This window comes from Panicum virgatum, chromosome 3K (genome assembly GCF_016808335.1).
Source record: "Panicum virgatum strain AP13 chromosome 3K, P.virgatum_v5, whole genome shotgun sequence".
NCBI lineage: Eukaryota > Viridiplantae > Streptophyta > Magnoliopsida > Poales > Poaceae > Panicum > Panicum virgatum.
Window position 1 is genome coordinate 26630878 of NC_053138.1, and position 21599 is coordinate 26652476.

Below are 21599 nucleotides of genomic sequence, written 5' to 3' on the forward strand. Positions count from 1 at the left end.
GTTTCGTCATCAACCTTAAAAAAAGTTACAAATTCAAAGGAGAGTCCGGTTCCGACATAGTTTCCTTGGCTGCAGCTGATACGGTCCGTAAAATCTTAGAGCGTCAAACGGCGATTGCCACACACCAGCAATCAGCATCCTGCGTGCTCCTGCCACCTGATGTGACTGTACTGGATGGGTTCCAGCGGGGGTGTGGAGTGGACGCATCCCGTTCCCGTGCCGCTTTTCCGCGTACACGTATCCAATCCAATTCCAACCCAATCTTAACCTCTCATCTTAGCCCCCCCCGATTCCTCTTTAAAAGCGTGCGTGCAACGCACCCCCGTTTCCATTTCCCACACGCATCGCAAAGTGTTGGGCGCCGGCGGCCCAAGTGTGCGGCGGCAGTGCCTGCCTAACCGGCCGGCTCATAGCTAGCTCCCCACTGGGCGGGCGCTCTGAGGCAGCTAGCTTGTTCTGCTCTGAAGGAGCGGGAGGGGGAGAGCAATGGCGGCTGAGGACGGGAGAGGGGAGAAGGAGGGCGCGGACGCGGCCGCCGCGAGGAAGGCGAAGCGCCAGGGCGGGTTCCGGACCATGCCCTTCATCCTGGGTGAGTGATTCTTGTTCGCTCCTTCAGTTGCTGCTACTCCATATGATTTGGTCTGTTCTTGCTTAGTAGTTGATTCCTGTTTCTACCTTACTGGATTGTCCTTCAGATTCTTCCTCTGTTTCTTGAGCTGAGCTGGGAGGCTCTACAATAGTCTGTATTTTACACCGTCAAATTCATAACCAGTTGTTCAGGAAAAAAAATTAGTAACTGCTCATATCAGGAAATAGTACGGCAGCTGCACCCATAAATACAGACAATTATTACTAGAATCTCTCGTTGCAGACAACTTTTTTCTTTTGAATTTCTAATTGTCCCTGCATGCGCGCCACCTTTCGGTGCTGCAACGCCAACGGGAGCTGCAAGTCTGAACTCTGAACACGTTGCTCGCACCGATCGAGCACGCCCGTCCACGCGTGTAGGGGCGCTCTCTCTTTCGCAGCAGTCTTTGTGCTCGACAGGTGTAGGCAGCTATACAAAATGACGTCTTCGGATTTGCATCAGACAATTCAACCAAGAACAGTACCAAGGTTCTGCTTGAAATTCTAAACTGCCAAAGTGTAGCTGTCAGTGGTAGCAACCAAGCACATAGTGCTATCTGTTTGTACTCGGGTTTTGGCTGGCTTTTATGGGGATAAAAATCTGTCTACAATGGAAGCTCAGAGTTTATTAGGAATTCACCATTGAGCCTACGGTAGGAGGAGGGATCAGGGATGAAGGTTCCTCTGGCTCCGCTCCACTGACCACTGCACCTTTCTGGTTCCTCCGATCTCCGTCTCGGATGAAAAACGTGCGAACACGCTCTCTTCCTCGACAGCAAGATAAGCCCCTGTCCCTCTTTGCCGGCCGCCTCCAAGGGCGTCCCGGCCATCTGATTTGATTGAGCCCACCACTGCCCTCAGCTGCTTCAAACCAGACAGTGGTCCTGTTTGGTTCCCTAGCACAAGTTGTTGTGCTAGGAACTTTGACCATTAATTACTAGTATCTATTATCTTATTATTTGGCCAACAAACGGAGCCTTCATGTTCGCTTTCAAAACCTAAAAATTTCCACTTTAATCGGAGAAAATAAGAAAAATTAAAATTACCCACCACTGCCATTATGATAAAAATCGACCCAAAATACCTCTATGTCTGACTAAATATAGCCCACCACGTCATTATAAAGAAATTAATCCAACCTATGTTATTATGATAAAAATCGACTCAAAATACCCCTATGTCTAACTAAATATAGTCCACCACGCTATTATAAAGAAATTAATCCAATATTTAACATAGTAATGAGACTCTAAACAACTAGCATTGGATAGGCTAAGAGATTCTTAAAAATTACTATTATAATTTTTAATTTCTACAGGCATAAACATTGATAAAAAAATTTCAAACAAGCTTCAAAAATATTTGCACACCATAGCACCACGCTGGAAAAAATAGAAAAGTTGTAGCCTCACATTGTACTGAGATATCTTATTATTAGGTCAACAAACGAAGCCTCCGCATTTGATCTCAAGGCCTAAAAATTCTCACGTTAATCAGAGAAAATAAGAGAAATTGAAATTAATCACCACTGTCATTACGATAAAATCGGCCCAAAATACCACTATGTTTGATTAAGTATAGCCCACCATGTCATTATAAAGAAACTAATCCAATATGTAACATAGTAATGAGACTCCAAACAACTAGCGTTGGGTAAGTTAGGATATTCTTAAAAATTACTATCATAATTTTTAATTTCTGCAGGCATAAACATTGATAAAAAAATTCTGGACAAGCTTCAGAAAAATATTTGCACACCACAGCACCACGCTGAAAAAAGTAGAAAAGTTATAACCTCACAGTTTACTGAGAAATACTATCATTTTAGTTGAATAATTGTAATATTATTTTTAGCATACAATCGAAACATGTACGGACAAAGTTAATATGTGTTCTATTTACTAACATTTCAGTCAAAAGTCATGTTGAAACTAATAAATGGCGCTAAAAAAACCAGAAACAACCTTATGTCAACTATTGTTTATCTCACTGTCTTAGGCAAATCAGTTGCAGCATATTTGAATTGATTAAATGAGTACCCAAGCTAAGAGAGGAACAAAATAAGTGCACTAAATTCATATTCTATTGGAAACGATAAGGAGGATGATAAAAAATAGGGAAAAGGAAAAAAGAAAATGAGAAAAAGAAAGGCCATAAGGTTGCACGGATACGGAGTGGACGATGCGGAAGAGTGGAGTGTGGAGTGTGGAGGAACTATTATTGGATTAGGGGCAACAACGAAGAAATGAATGGTCGAGGTGAATAGGATTCACACACTCTATCGATTCTACGAATTAAGCTGGGAATGAGAGAGTAAACCTATCCTTTTTGTCTCTCCCCTTGAGCAACCAAGATAACAGCAAACAAGAAGCAGCAACACCAGCAAGTGAGTACCAGGAAGACGTCAAGAAGCTGCCGAAATCATTGACTTAGAATCCAAATTAAATAAATAAATAAATTATGCTACAACATTAATTGTAACACGTAAATCTAAAAAAATACTTAAAAAATTTCTTATGTCAAAAATAATACTACCTCCAAATGAATATTATCTATTTTTCATTGACGCGATCCTCAAAACACAACTTTGAGTACTATTAAAAAAATTTACACTTTAATGAAACTAAATATTTTTTAATCAACGTATTCAACAACAAACTTAGAACTATCTGAAAATGGTATCCAATTCAAACCTAGAAGGAGTATGAAAATAAAATCAAATTATTGATCCTCAAAATAGCTTTAATAGATCTTGATTTTCGTTAAAAAAAAGCTTTATGAAAGCCGATTAAAAAATATAACCTTAAATATACTTACACCTAGCCACACAAATAATAAATATAAATAATTAAATAATTTAAAATATAATATTAGAGATGGTCACATCTAGCCGCGCAAATGCGCGGATGGCCTTCCTAGTTATATGAAGTCAGTTTGTAAAACTAACTCCACAACCCTGTACTACTTCATGAGAGGAATCTAATGAGACATTTGACCGCACGATTAGAGGATGGTTACTGTAGCACGAAGAGTTAAACCCATTTTTATAGAGGTTTGCAAATAGATTTCATTTAGTACTCCATGTATGCAATATTCTTTTCTCGGGGAAAGTGCATTCTGGGATCTAGAACATCCAAACAGGCCTCACTATCCCAGCACTGCCCAGTGCCCACTGGTGACTGATGGTGCTGCCCTCGTGTCCCGGTGTGACTAAACCCCAGTGTTAATTGCTCTCACCACTTGTTTGGATAAATCCATTCGCTCTCAATACACATGAATTAGGGCGGAAAATAAACTAATTTCTTTGCCAAACACTTGAATTTAAACTGTCCGTTTCCCGCCATGGCTGTGCCCGACGTACGGCAGCCAACGACTTCTGCGACCGGCTCGCCTCGGTGGGGTTCACCTCGAACCTCATCACGTACCTCACCCTGCAGCTGCACCTGCCGCTCGTCCACGCCTCCAACATCATCACCAACTACAATGGCACCGCCAACCTCACGCCGCTCGTCGGCGGCCTCATCGCTGACTCCTTCGCCGGCCGCTTCTGGACCATCGCCGTCGGCTCCGCCGTCTACCAGATCGGCATGGTCTGTCTCACCCTCTCCGCCACGCTCCCCTCGCTGCACCCGCCACCCTGCGCCAAGCACGCCGCCGACTGCCGCCGCGCGTCCTCCTACCAGATCGCCGTGCTCTACCTATCGCTGCTCTGCACGTCGATCGGCACGGGGGCACGCGCCCCTGCACCGTGGCGTTCGGCGCCGACCAGCTCGAGCTGAGCGCGGCGCACGGGCGCCGGGGCACCAGGCCCAAGTGGAGCTTCTTCAACCTCTACTTCTTCGCCGTCGAGCTCGCCAAACTCACGGCAGTCACCGCCGTGGTGTACATCCAGGAGAACGTCGGGTGGGGTTGGGGGCTCGGCGTGCCCACCATCGCCATGCTCGCCGCGGTGATCGCCTTCATATCCGGGTACTCGCTCTACGTCAGGATGCCGCCCGGGGGCAGCCCCATGGTCCGGCTGGAGCAGGTCGCCGTCGCGGCGTTCAAGAAGAGGAAAGCCGCCGTGCCGGACCCGAGCCTCCTGTACCAGGACAAGAAGCTCGACGCCGGCATCTCCACCGCCGGCCGCCTTCTTCACACCGATCAACTAAAGTAAGCTAAATTTAAACTCTTAGAACTATTGGCCAATTAAAGGCAGGTGAATTATTGTACTAGGTTGTTTTGTCTGCATGATCGACCTGACGATTAAGCACTTGCATTGTGTCCGCCAGGTTCCTTGACAAGGCAGCCATAGTGACGGGCGGCGACATGCTGCCGTCCGGCGAACCAAAGCTGTGGCGGCTGTCGACCGTGCACCGCGTCGAGGAGCTCAAGTCGATCATACGCATGCTGCCGATCTGGGCGGCCACCATCCTCCTGGTGACCTCGGGGTCGCACAACAGCAGCTTCGTGATCCAGCAGGCGCGCACCATGGACCGCGACGTGGCGCCGCGCTTCAGGATCCCGCCGGCGTCCATGCTCGTCTTCGCCAACCTCGCCATGCTGCTCACCCTCGCCGTCTACGACCGCGTCCTCGTCCGCGCGCTCCGCCGCCGCACCGGCCACCCCACCGGCATCACCCACCTCCAGCGCACGGGCGTCGGCATGGCCCTCGCCGTGCTGGCCAACGCGGTGGCCGCGGCCGTCGAGCGGAGGCGCCGGTCCGTGGCCGCCGCGAGCGGGCTGCTGGACGCGCCCGAGGCCACCGTGCCGATGAGCGTCCTCTGGCTGGTGCCGCAGTTCGCCATCCACGGCGTGGCCGACGCGTTCATGGACGTCGGCCGCATGGAGTTCCTGTACGACCAGGCGCCGGAGAGCCTGCGGAGCACGGCGGCGGCGCTCTACTGGCTGACCAACTCGATGGGGAGCTACCTCGGCACGCTGCTGGTGACCATCGTGCACAGCAGGACACGGCGGAGCGGGCAGTGGCTCCAGGACAACCTCAACCGGGGGAAGCTGGACAACTACTACTGGCTCGTCGTGGCATTGCAGGTGCTCAACCTCGTTTACTACTTCCTCTGCGTCAGGTACTACACCTTCAAGACATTGGAGACGGTCAGGGATGACAAGGAGGTGGAGCTCGACCATGTCAATGTCGACGGCAATGGCGCCGCCGCCAAGAAGGGTGCAAAGGAAAGCTTCAGGTAGCTTAGGGTGTACTTCGACATTTGTGAACTCTTTAGCAATAGCGAATAGTGTTTGCAGAATTTTTTTTTCAATCAGTGCACATGTTTATTTATGTCCTCAAATTATTCTACATACTTCTGTATGTATGCCTGATTTGAGTATGCGTTGGTATGAAGACTCGTATCATATGTACGTTAAGAACAACTCCAGCAGAATTCTTACTTAGATCTCTACTTTTAAAATAAGGACCCAGAGCTAAAAAATCAACTCCAGCATGCATCTATTAGAGTCGAGGTACCTACTTTTCCCCATCCGGCCCCTTGCCCTTGTTCGGCAATGCTAGGATTCTAGCACGCACACATCCCGAAAAAAGAATCTCGCATGCATGAAGCACTAAATGAAGTCTATTTGCAAAACTTTTTTAGGAATGGGTGTAACTTTTCGCGACGAATCTAATGACGGTAATTAATCGATAATTAGCTACAGTGATGCTACCTGTTGTGCCTCCGATGGTGAGATCCACCACCTGTTGTGCCTCCGGCGGCGAGATCCACGCCAAGAAGTCCCTGCAGAGCCTCGCGGAGTGGAGGTGACCTTCGATGGCCGTGGCCCACGAGTTCAGGCGCCGCTGGAGAGCAACTGGAGAGAGAGGGAGTGAAAGAGGGAGAGCACGCCACTGGAGAGTGGAGAGAGAGAGCGCGCCATGGGAGAGAGACCCAAGGTAGAGAACTAGAGATGCTTAGGGAGCTACATGGAATAAAAAAAAAGATCTGACAAGTAGGTCCAATATATCAAAAAAAAAGTAGGGGCTGAGATTAGGGGGTATCGCTGGGGTTGACTATAGAAATAATAACCCCTAAAAGTAGAAGGAGTCCCTACTTAAAAAAGTAGAGACTTTGGATAGAGACTATTGCTGGAGTTGCTCTAACACGTATAATTGGAATTTAAAAAGCTTACCGCATCCTCTTGTGTATTGTGTAGTGCAATCCAGCTTCCCAAACAGGGGCGGAGCTACACGGTGGTCCGGGTGGCCCGCGGACCACCATGCGCTCGGCTAGGCCTGGGCGTTCGGGCTACCCGAAAATTTCGGGACGAATTTTTCGGGTTTTTAAAATTTCGGGTTTTGAAATCTTCAACCCGAAATTTGTTCAAAATAAACCAAACCCGACATTTCGGGTACCCGACATTTCGGGTTCGGATTCGGGTTTACCCGAACAACCCGAGATGCAACTATGAAGGCAGCCAGCAAGTAGCAACACAAATGCAAACGAGGAAGCAGCAGATCCACGAGCAAGCAGCCGGCGTAGCAAGTAAGCAAGGATGCAAGCAGCAGGCGCAAGCAAGCAAGGATGCAAGCAGCAGGCTGCAGGCGTAGCAGCAATAGCAAGCAAGCAGCCGGCGTCGCAAGCAGCCGGCAAGCCACCTGAGTACTCAGCCCCGCCCGTCGTGTTGTGGTGCCGACCGCCGCTCCGCGGCCGCACATCCGTGTTGCCGCTCATCCGTTGTGCTCCTGTTGCCGCTGCCGCGGGTCATGTTGCCGCTCGCCGCCGGGGTCCGGCTGCCGCGGCCGCGCGTCGTCGTGACGCAGACACCGCTGGCCGCCCCGTCACCGCGGCTCCTCGGCATGCTCTCCACCCGCTAGCAATTTGTGGGGGCGCGGTCACACGGAGGTCTCGGAGGCGCCGCCGCCGGGGGTGAGAGGGATGGGGATTGGGCACTAGGTCTGGGAGAAGAAGACAGTAAAGAGGATAAGGTTGTGTTGGAGGTGGGTAGCCATACAGGGATTGGGCTGTGGTGGGCCAAATTTGCTTCTGAGACAGATTTTGGTACGGGGCACTTCGGGTTTTCGGGTATTTCGGGTACCGGAATTTAATACCTGAATTACTCGTAATAATTTCGGGTACCGGAGTTTGCTACCCGAAATAGTGGTCGGACTTTTCGAGTTCGGGTTTTTCGGATACGGGTACGGGTTTTTCGGGTACGGGTTTCGGGCTTCGGGTAATATGCCCAGCCATACGCTCGGCCCATCCAAGGTCCATACAGATAGGAAATTTGGATTTAGCAGCCCATGTGCTGTACTTCGTAGCTTCCGTGTTTATGCAATCTATACTTTCCAGTTCCGCAGAGGGTGCAACTCTTCGTATCCTGCTGCCGGCGGCACCCTTCCGATCTCTCTTTTTACTACGACACATAGCAGCAGCGACGGGCCGGTGGCGGGCGCCGGTCGAGTTGACAAGCAGGCGAGCAGCACATGTGAGTGTTCTGCAGTATGCCTCAAAATCTTCTTTCGATTACCCTATTTGTTTAGCCGCCATGTTCGCATCTGCTCTTTGCTAGTGGCTGTGATCAGCAATGCGTCATCTATTTGCTAGTGACCAGTGGCTTCGATCAGCAACAAAATCTTATTTTATTCTATGTCACTAGAAAATAATATATTATTGGAATTTCTTGGTGCTTAGCGTAGTCAAATAGACCTTCATCTTAATACTTTTATTCTCTTGCATACATTGAAACATGAAGTGGAGTAGTGATATTGCCTCTCTTTTTCAAAAATATTCATCAAAGAGGGATAAAGTTTATCATTGGGTCTATTTACTTATCAAATTGGTATTGCTTCTACCTGTGGCTACCGCAAGTGTTGAAAGAATATTTTCTGCAATGACCTTTATCAAGAATAAATTGAGAAATAAGATGGGTGATAACCTTCTAGATGACTGTTTAGTGACTTTTATTGAGCGGGATATCTTCTTACAGTTGAGTGAAGAAGAGATCATCAACACTTTCATGGCTATTAGAAGGCGCAGGCCTCACAAGAATAAGAAGAAGTAATATATTGTTCTTCAACCATGGGTATGTAATATTTCAATTTTATGTTAATAAAGCTATACTCATCTATTTCATAAACTCTCTACACTCTTTTTTTTCTGATTTTCATTTTGTAATTTACCGACATGTTAAATTTATAGCGGTTAAAAAAAATTAGACAATGGACCACCATAGCTCCAAATCCTAGCTACGCCACTGTTCCCAAAGAAGTGCATCTACTATTCTGGGGCCAATTGTGAGGGGACAAGGCCAGGATATTGGTACTAAAATTCCTGGGCTGCATTGGAATAATGTTAATAAGAAATTACAATGATAAAGGAGCCTCAGTTTACTTAAAATCAAAATTTTCCTTCAAATAATGACTTCTATTTTCTGTCAGTTTGTGGCTGTGTGCAGACCACGTACTGTTTCAAGTGACCATTCCCCCCTTTGCTAATTCCAAAGGAACTACTCTTGTTAATTCCAAAGGAATCCATCTTCCTTCCAAAGTTACCTTGTATAGTTGTTGTACTGCTAGTTTGCTTTGAGTATGGTGCATTGCTTTGCAAATCAGACGCATACAGTATGGTTGCTGAATTGGGCAGAGACATAGTGCAAGCATAATGGGTGTATCACCATGTTTGGACCTAAGCTGGTCGGCCGGAATAATTTGGATTCTTTCTACTTTTCGGCTCTGGAGGACTGAAACATGCCAACAGTAGCCTAACACCAATTGTGGTATATATATTTATCTTTACCTATTTCTAAAGAGGACCCCATGATGGTGGGTCCATGGATGAAAAAAATATCGAATCGAAACCAGAAACCAGACCCTATGGTCATCAGAAGATATGAAACCATATAGATGGATTGACGCATGATGACTAAAATAGGAAAATACTGAAATTCTCGACGACACATGCTAGATTATTACTCTTTCAATCGCACATACTAGGTTATTACTTTTCTAGTTATAAAAATCTATTATAAGATATATATATATATACAGTATATATATCACACTTTTTATAAAATCACTTTTAAAATTATACTATGCTAATCAATATATTTATATAACTTCCTTTGCAAACATAGTGAAGTGAGTTTGATCAAGCAACACACGGGCATATTTGTTATATATAGTCATATCAAAAGAAAGAAAGCAAAACATAACCGGAAGATTAATGAAAACAAACCGGAGACATGCACTCTAATAATCTTATTAGTAGCACAAAGGTATGAATCAATATTTATACGCGTGAATTAAAGTAACAGATCTAATTGCTTTCATGAGTGAAATATGTAATATGTAATATGTTCCAAACAATATTTATACGCGTGAAATATCCAAAGAATAATGTAGCTTCCATATAATTAACCTAATTGTTTTCACGCACGTAGCTCCCCAATCCAGCATGGTGTGTATGGAAATGACTTTATTATGTCTGGTAAATCATATAAGATGCCCAACTCTTGAACCTTGGAGCTGTTCAAATGATAAGATACTGCTCTTGCTCGTGATAGACAAAAGAACACAATCACTTTGTAAGGATGAAATCCGAGAAAAAATGTTTCTTGGTCATACGTTTCAACCGAATCTTTGGTTTCAAGGATTGCACCATCTTCGAAGTTCCATTCAAATTGCTCTTCTGCCCGTGCTTCCTTCATGTCCACATTGTTGTTTATGACGATCCATGGTTTGCTGTATCTATTCTGAACAGAAAAGGGATAGTTTTGCACCCACCGCTTGAAGGCTGATGTTACTCTTCAACGCCCACTCCGTCTGATCGCACGATTCATTAAGCAACCACACTCGACAATGAGGCCACCTATCATTCCAGAGTAACGCGCAGTATACGCCTTTCTCCGATTTCCCCAAGTTAAGAACATCATCTTCACCGACTACTTCGCTCTCCAATGGGGATTTGATCATTTGGAACTTATCATTTAACAAGTTTATTCTACGAATATAAGAACATGTAATAAAACAGATATGCAATCAATAATAAGTAAATAATAATAAAAGGAGGACAATCTAGCTAGAGAGAAATAAATTAAAATAGAGGAGCTAGTAGAGAATGGATACCTCATAACAGAATCATCTTGACAGTGCACATAGAGTGCTCCGCGCAAATAGACTGTGTGGCGTTCGAAATTTTGCCGATCGGGCAGCATCATGTCAGCAATCGTCGCCACAGCTACGCCCCCTTCAAGGACGAAGGACCTCTCTTCCCACCTCCAACTCCTCGACGAGAAGACGTGCCCGTGCGTCGAGTACGGCGACGGGGGCCATTCCGAGTCCTCCTTGAACCTGCTGCTGGAACCGAGCCTCGCAGGAACTGTGGGGATCAGGAACACCTCGTAGTGCGGTGACACCTGTTGACGATTAAAATTGACAATAACCTGAACAGACCGGTCTGGCCGGTGCGTCCAGGCGGTCTGACCGGTCTAGACGTCTCTAGACGGTCTGGCATGACCAACCGGTCTGACCAGTAGGACCGACCAGTTTAGGAGGAGTACGAGTACAATTAGAGTTCTTAATAGATTTAGATTTGTAAATAGGATTTCTTACGGGGTAAGTTTTCCCCACCCTATAAATATAAAGGGTCACGGCTGATTGAAGGGACAACCCAATCGAATCTATCAAAAACATATCTTTTATCTTTTTACCTTTACCCTACTTTTCCAACCTCGACATGATGTTCTTCTCTCGTCTCCATGGCGTTTGAGGACGCCCTATCTGGCCTGCCGAGCCTAGGGCAACCCTACACGCGCTTGCCCCGACGGGATCCCTCTCGGGCGAGCGTTCGTAGGATCATCGCCGTTCTGCACGGCGACCGGTCTGACCGGTCCCTCTGACCGGTCTGACCGCTCCACGCAGGAGGTGCTGCAAGGAGCTCCTCCTCGTGTCGCGCGGCCTAGCGCGATCGTGTGTTGGCCCGTAAAAGGCGTCAACATATTTTGGCGACTCCGCTGGGGAAGAAAATCAGGTTATCGTGGCCGATTTGTCGAACCTTAGCAATATGGCGGCGGCACGTGAACAAGGAGTCAAAGTGATAAAGGAGCGGCAAATATCATTCTCCATTGACATATTGATGAAGATGCAATCTTCAGGTAATTTATCTGATTTTGTATCTAGTATTGTTAAAGATTTTATTCAAGCTCTTATTGTTCAAAAGTCGGTTATTGAAAAGCCGACTAATAATCCTTGCAAAGATTTGCCTATTTGTGATGTTGTTGGTGAAGGGACAGTTCAGCCGTCTCAAGCTGAAATTGTAGAACCAAATTCCCCTTGCAAGAGCACATAGACTAAATCTAGTACTTCAACGCTCGGGGGGCAATAAAACAAAGGCAAATCTGCTGGTTGCATTGTAACCGGCTCATCTAGAGTTTTGCAGAATAAATCAAAGCCTAAGATGGTTAAGTCCAAAAAACTCGAGATTGGTGTTTGGAAAACTGTTGAATCCAAAGGTCGTCACAAGCATCAAAAGGAAAAGCCGAAGGCCTTTCTTGGAGATCTTCCGGCTAAATTCAAAAAACAAAATAATGATGCTAGTCGGCTAAAACATCCAAAACACTCAAGATCTACTCCAAGACAACAATTCCATGATCGGAATCAGCAGACGAAATAATTTTTCTAATTCAGTGCCGTTTTCATCACATAGGTCGTCTACACATATACCATACGGGTCTTATTATAGCATGCCTTGTTTTTATCCGTCATGATATTTTAATTCATATATGCCTTCTCTTCCTATATATTTGTGCCCAAATTATATTACCTATAGGGAGCCGGCAATTAGTAAGCCATCACCTATAAATAATGGCCGTTTTGATCGAAAAAATCAGCCTGTGCAGAAAAAAAAACACATGGTGATCAAGCAAGTTTATCGTGTTAAAAAAGATGGGCGATTGAATAAAAATTCAGATTTGACACAAGATAAAGAAAAGCTGACCGTTGAAGAAATATCGGCTAGTTCCGTTGCTCAGATTGTTCCCAATGGAGACCATACTTCAAACAATATAGTCAAACAATGTTCAAGTTCGGCTGGGGGGCAAGATAAGAGCATCTATATCGGTTCTGACAGGACTGGTCTGACCGGTTCGTCAGACCGGCCTGACCGGTCTGAACCTGGAAAGTCTGGTGGTGCAAAAAAATAGGATCAAGCCGAACTTTGAGGAGTTTCTGGATAAATACAAGAAGATATTTGCGCAAAAACAAAGCAATTAATTGGAAGGCAAACGAAAAAGGAGTTCTTCATCACCAAGATCAAGAAAGCATCAACGGTCATCGTATTGGTCTTCGTCATTCATCCCGGCGATGCATGTACCATGGTCTACATATTCAGGTTTGCTTAATCCATGATTTGGTCATAATCCTTGGCTGCCATATTATGATTACCAGTTTTATACTTTACCAATGAGCTATGATTTGTATAATCGGCCGCATTGGCCGTCTCAAAATTTTTGTTATTGAACATGCTAAGGAATATAAAGCCGAAATAGTTTGCTGATTGTAAGCTAGAAATTGTTACATGCTAGTTCTCTTAGTTCGGCTATTTTAGCATGTTTAAATATAATGTATGGCCGACGTATTGTTAATCGTCGCCCTTAGATAATTTTGGTCTAGAGAAGTATTCTTTGGCATGCAAGCTTTGCCAAAGAACAGGGGGACATATGTTGACGACCAAAATTGGCAGTAACCTGAACAGACCGGTCTGACCGGTGTGTCCAGGCGGTCTGACCGGTCTAGACGTCTGTAGACGGTCTGGCATGACCAACCGGTCTGACCGGTAGGTCCGACCGGTCTGACCGGTCTAGGAGGAGTCCGAGTACAATTAGAGTTCTTAATAGATTTAGATCTGTAAACAGGATTTCTTGCGGGGTAAGTCTTCCCCACCCTATAAATATAAAGGGTCACGGCCGATTGAATGGACAACCCAATCGAATCTAACAAGAACACATCTTTTATCTTTTTACCTTTACCATACTTTTCCAACCTCGACATGTTGTTCTTCTCTCGTCTCCATGGCGTTTGAGGACGCCCTAGCTGGCCTGCCGAGCCTAGGGCAACCCTACACGCGCTTGCCCCGACGGGATCCCTCCCGGGCGAGCGTTCGTAGGATCGTCGCCGTTCTGCACGGCGACCGGTCTGACCGCTCCACGCAGGAGGTGCTGCAAGGAGCTCCTCCTCGTGTCGCGCGACCTAGCGCGATGGTGTATTGGCCCGTAAAAAAAGTCAACAACACCATAGGATCGTACACCAGGCCGTAGTTGTCGTAGAAATCCTCCATCCCGGTGGACGGGTGCGGGGAGGAAGGCAAGCGCGCCCACTGCCGCGTGGTGGGGTTAACCAGCCGCCCGAAGTCGAGCAGGAGCAGGCTGTTGCAGTGGTCTATGATGTGCAGGTCCATGGCGTCGCGGGTGCCCAGGAAGTCGAGGCCGCCGGCGACCTGCTGGCGGCCTGGCGAGGGGCGGCGCGAGAAGAAACATGGGGGAGGGTGGAGGATCCGCCCGAGGCAGAAGAAGCCGTCGAGCCGGAGTGGGAGGAGGTCGGCGCGGAGCAGGCGTCGGGTGTCGATGATGGCGCACCAGGCTTTGCGCACGCAGCGCGAGGCGGCGAGGCCGCACGGCGCGAGGCGGCGGAAGACGTCGGCGAGCAGGTCGTCGGGTAGCAGATCCATCTTGCACACACGGTCGCAGGAGATCGATCCAACAGAATTAGGCTCGTGTTTATCTCCCCCGTGACCGTGATGGCTTGCATGGCCATACGATCAAACAAAATTAGGCCAAGCCCTCTCGAAAGAAGATGAAAAACATTGGGTCAATATAAACACGGCAGCACTTGCGGTCCTGTGGGCCTGAGCGCGTCCGCTCTAACAAATACTCCCTCCTCCCCACGGCCGTCATGAGGCCCGTCGCTGGCGTCGACCTCGAACGATTTCAAGGTGTAGAAATGGAAGCACGCGATGTAATAAGCGAGATTGAGCACCAGGAGGAAGGTGACGAGCCAGTAGTAGTAGTCCAGCCTCCCCCGGTTGATGTTGTCCTGGAGCCACACCCCTCCGCTGGCGCTTTGCACCACCGCCACGAGCGCCGTGCCCAGGTAGTTCCCGAGGGAGCCGGCGACCCAGAAGAGCGCCGCCGCCGAGCTGCGCATGCTCTCCGGCGACTGGTCGTATAGGAACTCCATGTGGCCCACCGTCGAGAGCGCGTCGCTCACGCCGTGGAGCGCGTACTGCGGCACCAGCCAGAACACGCTGACGGGCACGACGGCGGCGGGCTTGTCCAGCAGGCCGTGCTCGGCGGCCGCGGCGCGCCGCCTGGCCTCCACGAGCGCGCCGGCCATGACGCCCAGGACGGAGACGGCGAGGCCGGCGCCCATGCGCTGGAAGTAGGTGATGCCCGACCGCCGCCCCGTGCAGCGGCGCGCGAGGGGCACGAGGGCGCGGTCGTAGAGCGCGAGGCTGGCGAGCATGGAGAGCGTGGTGAAGATGATCATGGTGGCCGGCGGGATCTGGAAGCTCGCGGTGAGGTGGCGGTCCATGGTGCGCGCCTGCTGGATGGCGAAGGTGAAGTTGTGCGACGCCGCGGCGATGAGCGTGATGCTGGCCGCCCACAGGGGCAGCATGCGGACGATGGATTTGAGCTCCTCCACGCGGTGCACCGTCGACACGCGCCACAGGTGCGGCTCGCCGGAGTCGGCGACGTCGCCCGTCGTCACCACGGCCGCTCGGTCCAATAACCTTCACGTGGGGCAGGCAAGTACCAGCAGGAATTAGTAATTCTGATCTCGGAGACGTCGTCGAGCCCAGCCAAAAATAAACAACGAACCACATGAGCAAATTGACGCACATCTGTCGATGCACATGGACCAACAAGACTCAACTAAGAAATAAAGCACAGTGGTAGATCAACTTGCCTTAGCTGATCGGTGTGCAGCAGCCTCCCGTCGGCGGCGATGGGGGCGTCGAGCTCCTTGTTGTGGTAGAGCAAGCCGGCGTCCTCCGGCACGTCCACCTTCCTCTTCCTGAAGGCGGCGACGAGGACCTGCAGCAGCCGCTTGAAGGGGCTTCCCTCGGGCTTCACCTTCACGTAGAGCGGGTACCCGGCCACGAACGACAGCACGGAGAGGAACATGGCGATGGCCGGGATCCCGAACCCCCATCCCCACCCCACGTTCTCCTGGATGTACACCACGATGGTGAGCGCCAGCAGCACGGCGAGCCCCATGCTGAAGAAGTAGAGGTTGAAGTAGCTCCACTTCTGCTCGCCGCCGGGGCGCCGGCCGAACTGGTCGGCGCCGAACGCCACCACGCAGGGCCGGATGCCGCCGCCGCCGAGCGCGGTGAGGAGCAGCGACAGGTACAGCATGGCGAGCTGCCCGCCGCATGCGCGCTGGCACGACGGGGGCGCTGCCGCCGTGGCAGAGGCGGCGGCGGCGCACGGCGCGGGGCGGAGCGCCGGGGCTAGCGCGGCCGCGACGAGGCCCAGCATGCCGAGCTGGTACAGCGCGCCGCCGCCCGCGATGGTCCAGAAGCGGCCGGCGCAGGAGTCGGCGACGATGGCCCCCAGGACCGGCGTGAAGGCCGCCGTGCCGTTGAAGTTGGTGAGCAGGTTGGAGGCCTCCGCGAGCGGCAGGTGCAGCTGCTGCGTGAGGTACGTGATCAGGTTGGCGTTGAAGCCGGCCGTGGCGAAGCGGTCGCAGATCTCGTTCGCTGCAGGAAAACACTGATCGAACTGCGATTCTACCGAGGAAAACTGATCAGAGTGCCGTGACTGCACGCACCTAGTATGAAGGGCATTGTCTTGAAGCCGCCCTGCTTCGTCTTCCTCGGCGACCCATCCTCGTCGGCCGGCGCCGCAGCCGCCATGGCCTCCGTCCTTGCTCCTTGCTGCCGTACCAGATTAGCTAGCTACGGATACTGAGATACACTGTATACGAAACCGAAGTGGCAGTAGAGTTGCTATTGCCGGTCGAGTGCTGCCCTCCCTGCAGACTGGGGCACGTGGGCAGTGTAATCTAGTCCGCGACGGCGCAGGATTCGGTGGCCGGCGAACTAACCCAGCGTGCGAACAGCGCGGCGGGCACAAGAGACAGCGACAATCAGACAAGCGAGCGAACGGTGCAGTTCAGATGCGTGCAGTCAAATCATCACATAAGAGCATCTCCAATAGTTCCCTAAATCTATTCCCCATCTAGTTTTTTTTAGAAAAATGAAGAAAACTCATCTCCAATGGTTCCTCAAATCCATTTCCCAATTGCTAACAATTCCAAAAACTCCTCCCTCCGCGCGCATATATGAGCGCTCGTGACTGGTTCCCCATTTCGATTTTGCCGCGGACGTGGGTCTGGTAGCAGGGCTCGTCGGTGCTGTCGATGGCGCCCGGGTCGACGACGACGGCGTACACCATGGGCGCGCTGGGCGTGTGGCCGTCGTGCGGCACCCCGGGCAGCAGCATGTTGAAGTCTGTGGCGTCCTTGCCGCCCCTGTCGGCCGGCTGCCCCACGCCGCCTCTGGCCAGCGTCCTCCCCTTGTGCAGCAGCACCGCCGAGCCGCTCCGGCACAGCGCGGTCATCTTGTTCGGCCTCCCCGTATGCTATGTGCTCTTGGTAGAAGAAGAAAGTGGTTTTCTTTATTTTTTTCTTTATTGCATTTAAATAGCTAAAACTTTAATTTTAGGGAGTGAATTATGCCAAACTCTTGGAGATGAGCTCTTTTTTTCCACCCTATATTGTTTTGGGAGTTGGCAAAATGCATGATTTGAGAAACAGAAAATGTCAAATTATTGGAGATGCTCTAAGGTCTAATAATTATTTTTCTATTCCAAAATAATCTTTTTATTACTAGAACAATTGTTATTGTTCGTGCAACAAATAAAAATTATTTTAAAATTTTGTTCCGAAATAAATTTAACTAATTACACATGTGAGATTCTACCACCAGGTGACTTTTTCACTCGAATTTGCACGCACACGCCGAGTCCGATTCCTGTGCATCAGTTGCAGTAGCAACAACAGCTCAGTAGTCCTCAATTGAGGGCTGTGTTTGGTTAGGAGTGAAAAAGTTTTGATGGAAACTTTTTACAACTTTAACCACTAATTAGAGATGTTAAATTAAATCTAATTACAAAACACCTCCACAACCATAGTACTGTAGCAATTTTATACCTAATGAGACCTATGACCATATGATTTGACGATAATTAGAGCATGATCACTGTAGTATTATTGTATCTAATCATGTATTAATTAGGCTCATTAGATTCAGGTCGCAAAGTTGCATCCATCTCTAAAAAAGTTTTATAAATAGACTATATTTAGTATTCCATACATACAAAATTCTCTTTTCGCAAAATATTTACGGTTACAACCAAACAAGGAATCATTGTTCATCACTGTGCGGTACTATAGCAGTCCTATACACCGGGTAGTGTTCATATTTGTAGCACTTGATCTGGCCGACTCATCTAGGAAACCAACGGTTCAAGTTGGGAATGATTGATAAGGGGAGGCTAATTTACGGTCGCCGTCAGTTGCGGTCTCGATTTTCCGACCGTGTGTTTTTTCCTTTTTAGTAACTTTTTGTCGTTTTTTGGAGAAAAAATTTTTCAGGAAAAATTTTCGAGAGAGGAAAAATTTTGGTGACAAAAATTTGAAAGAGAAATTTTGAGAAACGCATTGAAAAATTTGCAAGAGAAAACTTTTGCATCCAAAAACACAAAACTCGGGCAAAAAAATTGTTATAAAAAATTTTCCATCAAAAAAGAAAACAAAAGGAAAAAAATCGAAAACAAAAAACTTGGATAAAATTTTTTGTTAAAAATGTTTCCATCAGATAAATAAAAAACAATTGCCGACCGTTGCTGCTGCTTGACGGATCCGCGGCGGCGCTGGGTAGCAAGGGGCGGCACTGGGAGAGCAGGGGCTCTGAGGGGGGTGACGCCGTCACCGCTGAAGGCCATCGCGCCACCGGTCGGGGAAGCCGGCCCCCGCCGGCGCCTCCACCACTGGAGAGAGGGAGGGAGAGATGGATGGAGAAAGAAACACAGGGTGAGAGAGAGGGTCCCCGCCGCCGGACCTTCCCCGTCGTCGGACAGCCGCGCCGCTCCCCCGAGAGGCGGAGGTCGTCGCTGCGCAACTCGCCCTGGGGCGCGGAGCTCTCCGGAGTCACCTGCAGTCGAGCGAGATCTAGAGAAGGAAAGAAGAAAGAGTGCTAAGATCCTAGCACGACCTAGCGCGCACGTTTTAAAAAAAATCTCGCATGCATGGAGTACTAAATAAAGTCTATTTGCAAAACTTTTTCAGAAATGAGTGTAACTTTTCGCGACGAATCTAGTGACGGTAATTAATCAATGATTGGCTACAGTGATGCTACAGTAATCATCCTCAAATCACGCGGTCAAAGGCCTCATTAGATTCTTCAAAATTCCTAGCGCATGAGTTTTGAAATTGGTTTTATAAACTGACTATATTTGCCACCGTAATTAGCCGTGAAAGTTTCCTAACACTCTCTAGTGCGCGGGGACCAAACAGGGCAAGAATCACGTGGTCGTGGGCCCCTCCATGTGGTCGTCGACCGTCAGTTCGGTTGGATGGGGGCGATTGTAAACTCAATATTGGGGATTGATCACCTGATTACCAGATCATAGACGTCGACGAACCTCAAAACATGTACTGTTCGGACAGGGCGAGATCGGTGACAGATAGGATAAGATGCAGAAGACCAGCTCAATCGAGCCACAAACCTTTCTCTGGGACCGATCCCACTTACCAACTCTGCGTCATACTCAGGCGGCAATAAAAGAATGCGCATGTTGCAGCAGATCATACAAAAGATCGAAGAAAAAAAAAATAGATGTCCAAAGATCCTTTCACGACTCGTAAAAAAAATTGGAAGCCTAAAGATCATTTCACGACTCGTTTGTCCTCGGCATCGGATTGTAGTGTGCGAGATGGATACCTTTTCTTTTAGAAAAAAAATCTAATTTTCACCCTTGAACTATCACAAAAATTCGATTTTCAATCTTCAACTACAAAACTAGATAACATGGGCCATCCAACTGGTAAAATCGGGAAAATTTGGCCCTTAGATGATTTCGAAGGTGGTTTTATATTTTTCTAAAAAAATATAAAAATACGAATTAAATCTAAAAAAATAAAACTAATTCATTTTAAATCAGAAAAATATGAAACTAGTATAAAAAAATTTCTAAAAATTTAACTATATACTATTGCTCTATTTAAATTTTAGTTATTCCAAAATAATAGACATAACTACAAGCAACCAAATATTATGAACATAATTATATCTGAATAACTAACAAGTATCATGCCAATAGATAGGTTATATTTTTCGAAAACTTTTGATACCATCTCATATTTTTATTTAAAATGGATTACTTATAAATTATTTTAGTTTAAAACTAACTATTTTTAATTCTTAGAAAATGGAAACCATCTTCGAAACCACCAAGGGACCAAATTTGTCCGGTTTTAGTAGGTGGATGTCCTTTGTTATCCGATTTCGTAGATGAAGATTGAAAATTAAACTTTTGTAATAGTTTGAGAACGTAAAGCGGACTTTTCCCTTTCTTCTATAATACAGTGGAGAACCCGTTGTTCGTACAGGGCTGGGTACATTCCAGGGTTCAACTTTTTGGTCGAATTTCGCCGAAATTTCGGTATTTTTTTCGTTTTCGCTAGTTACCGGGAAGTGAAATTCCGATATTTTTCGTTTTAAATTTAAAAATTCAAAAATATTTATAAAAAATCGAAAAAAAATATGATAAAAAATTAGGTGTTCTTCTGAGCAAATAGGACTAGAACACACTCAAATCTAAGATCATTTGCTAGGCTAAAATTGCATTTTAGTTGAAAAACAAGGTTATTTGTAGTCTAATGAGGTAGAATTTATAGCTTTTTAGTATCCGACGTAGCTTGGCATTTCTCCAGACCCCTCCTCGCTCTATACAAATTACATTTTAGGAATTCGCTTTACAAATTTAATCAAAAAAAAATCAAACACTGTCACATGAATTGATAACCAATTCAAATCATGTTTGTCCTGGATTTAAAACAACTTTCAATTGGATCAACCAATGTCCCTGAAATTTAATAGGCATATCCGCAATAACAAGAATAATAAAAGTCTAGTTGAGACCTAAGAGAGAAAATGGAAGTTGTCACATGAAATGACAAGACTTTTAATTGGTAGTTTTTGAAATAATTAAATAACTTTCAAACCATTGCTCAAATGAAAAAGTTCCTGAAACAAAAGTTGTAGATCTCGAAAAACTGAACAAAGTTGGTATTCAAAAGTTTTTCATTTGACCTCCGAAACAGTACGAAAATCACAACGGACATCATTTTCCGGTCGAAATCACCGAAATTTCGGTCGGAATTCACCGAAATTTCGTTTTTTAAATTTGAATTCTCTTTCCGTTCGGAATTAGCGAAATTTGGCGAAATTTCGGCCGAAATTTCGTTTCCGGCAGTTGGCGGGATTCGGTAGAAAAATGAAAAGGTGAACCCTGGTACATTCTATCCTCCTTGTCCGCTCTGGATTCCTGTGAACTTGTGGGAGTACTACTCGTCTACTCAGCTTCGTTGGCAGATAGTAGAGTTCGTCAGCAAAGTCAACTTGCAGTTGTGTGTCCAGCATGGCAGCAGCATCCCCACACCGTTTCTCCAGGCCCTCACTCATGCAGATCACGACGCATCAGGCTGGCAGCACTGGCATTGCCTTCTCGAGGTCCTAGTTAACTTGCTGAAAAGTACAGGGGCACCATCAGGGACCCCTGAGACAGCTAAAGGCCGGATTATGATACTGGTTTCTGCACTATTTAAGTCAAGAGCGGCTGAGTAGATCGATGATATAATCTGGTACTGCAGCCAAATCGTACACTCAGAAGTCATGGTACACTCAGATCGCCTGTACTGTACTGCTAGCAGGTAGCCCCTGGGCACCGCTGTGATTTGTCTGCTGCTGGATCAGCGA

The 21599-nt window shown here is 47.4% G+C and overlaps 2 protein-coding genes and 1 pseudogene across 2 annotated transcripts; 1 reads left to right on the plus strand and 2 right to left on the minus strand.

Annotated features, from left to right (window-relative positions):
• Window positions 1-303: 303 nt before the first annotated feature.
• On the plus strand, window positions 304-6024 carry LOC120698705 (annotated as a pseudogene).
• A 4112-nt stretch (window positions 6025-10136) lies between these two features.
• On the minus strand, window positions 10137-14282 carry LOC120700779. Its single transcript, XM_039985006.1, has 3 exons — window positions 13848-14282; window positions 10760-10974; window positions 10137-10260 (listed from the first exon to the last, which is right to left on the minus strand). The coding sequence occupies exons 1-3, from the start codon at window positions 14280-14282 to the stop codon at window positions 10137-10139; spliced, it is 774 nt and encodes a 257-aa protein (XP_039840940.1).
• A 140-nt stretch (window positions 14283-14422) lies between these two features.
• On the minus strand, window positions 14423-16579 carry LOC120700780 (protein NRT1/ PTR FAMILY 3.1-like). Its single transcript, XM_039985007.1, has 3 exons — window positions 16388-16579; window positions 15521-16316; window positions 14423-15344 (listed from the first exon to the last, which is right to left on the minus strand). Exons 1-3 carry the CDS (start codon window positions 16470-16472, stop codon window positions 14423-14425), a joined length of 1803 nt encoding a protein of 600 aa, XP_039840941.1. The 5' UTR covers window positions 16473-16579.
• Window positions 16580-21599: the final 5020 nt, after the last annotated feature.

What these genes read in the sequence shown, in the direction of transcription:
- LOC120700780 (XM_039985007.1), bottom strand. Translation starts at nt 16,472, where the DNA reads ATGGCGGCTGCGGCGCCGGCCGACGAGGATGGGTCGCCGAGGAAGACG. An exon ending in GACAATGCCCTTCATACTAG is followed by an intron (nt 16,317 to 16,387) that starts GTGCGTGCAGTC and finishes GTTTTCCTGCAG; the next exon opens with CGAACGAGATCTGCGACCGC. An exon ending in CTGCACACCGATCAGCTAAG is followed by an intron (nt 15,345 to 15,520) that starts GCAAGTTGATCT and finishes CCCCACGTGAAG; the next exon opens with GTTATTGGACCGAGCGGCCG.
- LOC120700779 (XM_039985006.1), bottom strand. Translation starts at nt 14,282, where the DNA reads ATGGATCTGCTACCCGACGACCTGCTCGCCGACGTCTTCCGCCGCCTC. An exon ending in GCCTGGTGTACGATCCTATG is followed by an intron (nt 10,975 to 13,847) that starts GTGTTGTTGACT and finishes AATCGTCAACAG; the next exon opens with GTGTCACCGCACTACGAGGT. An exon ending in GACATGATGCTGCCCGATCG is followed by an intron (nt 10,261 to 10,759) that starts GCAAAATTTCGA and finishes GTGGACATGAAG; the next exon opens with GAAGCACGGGCAGAAGAGCA.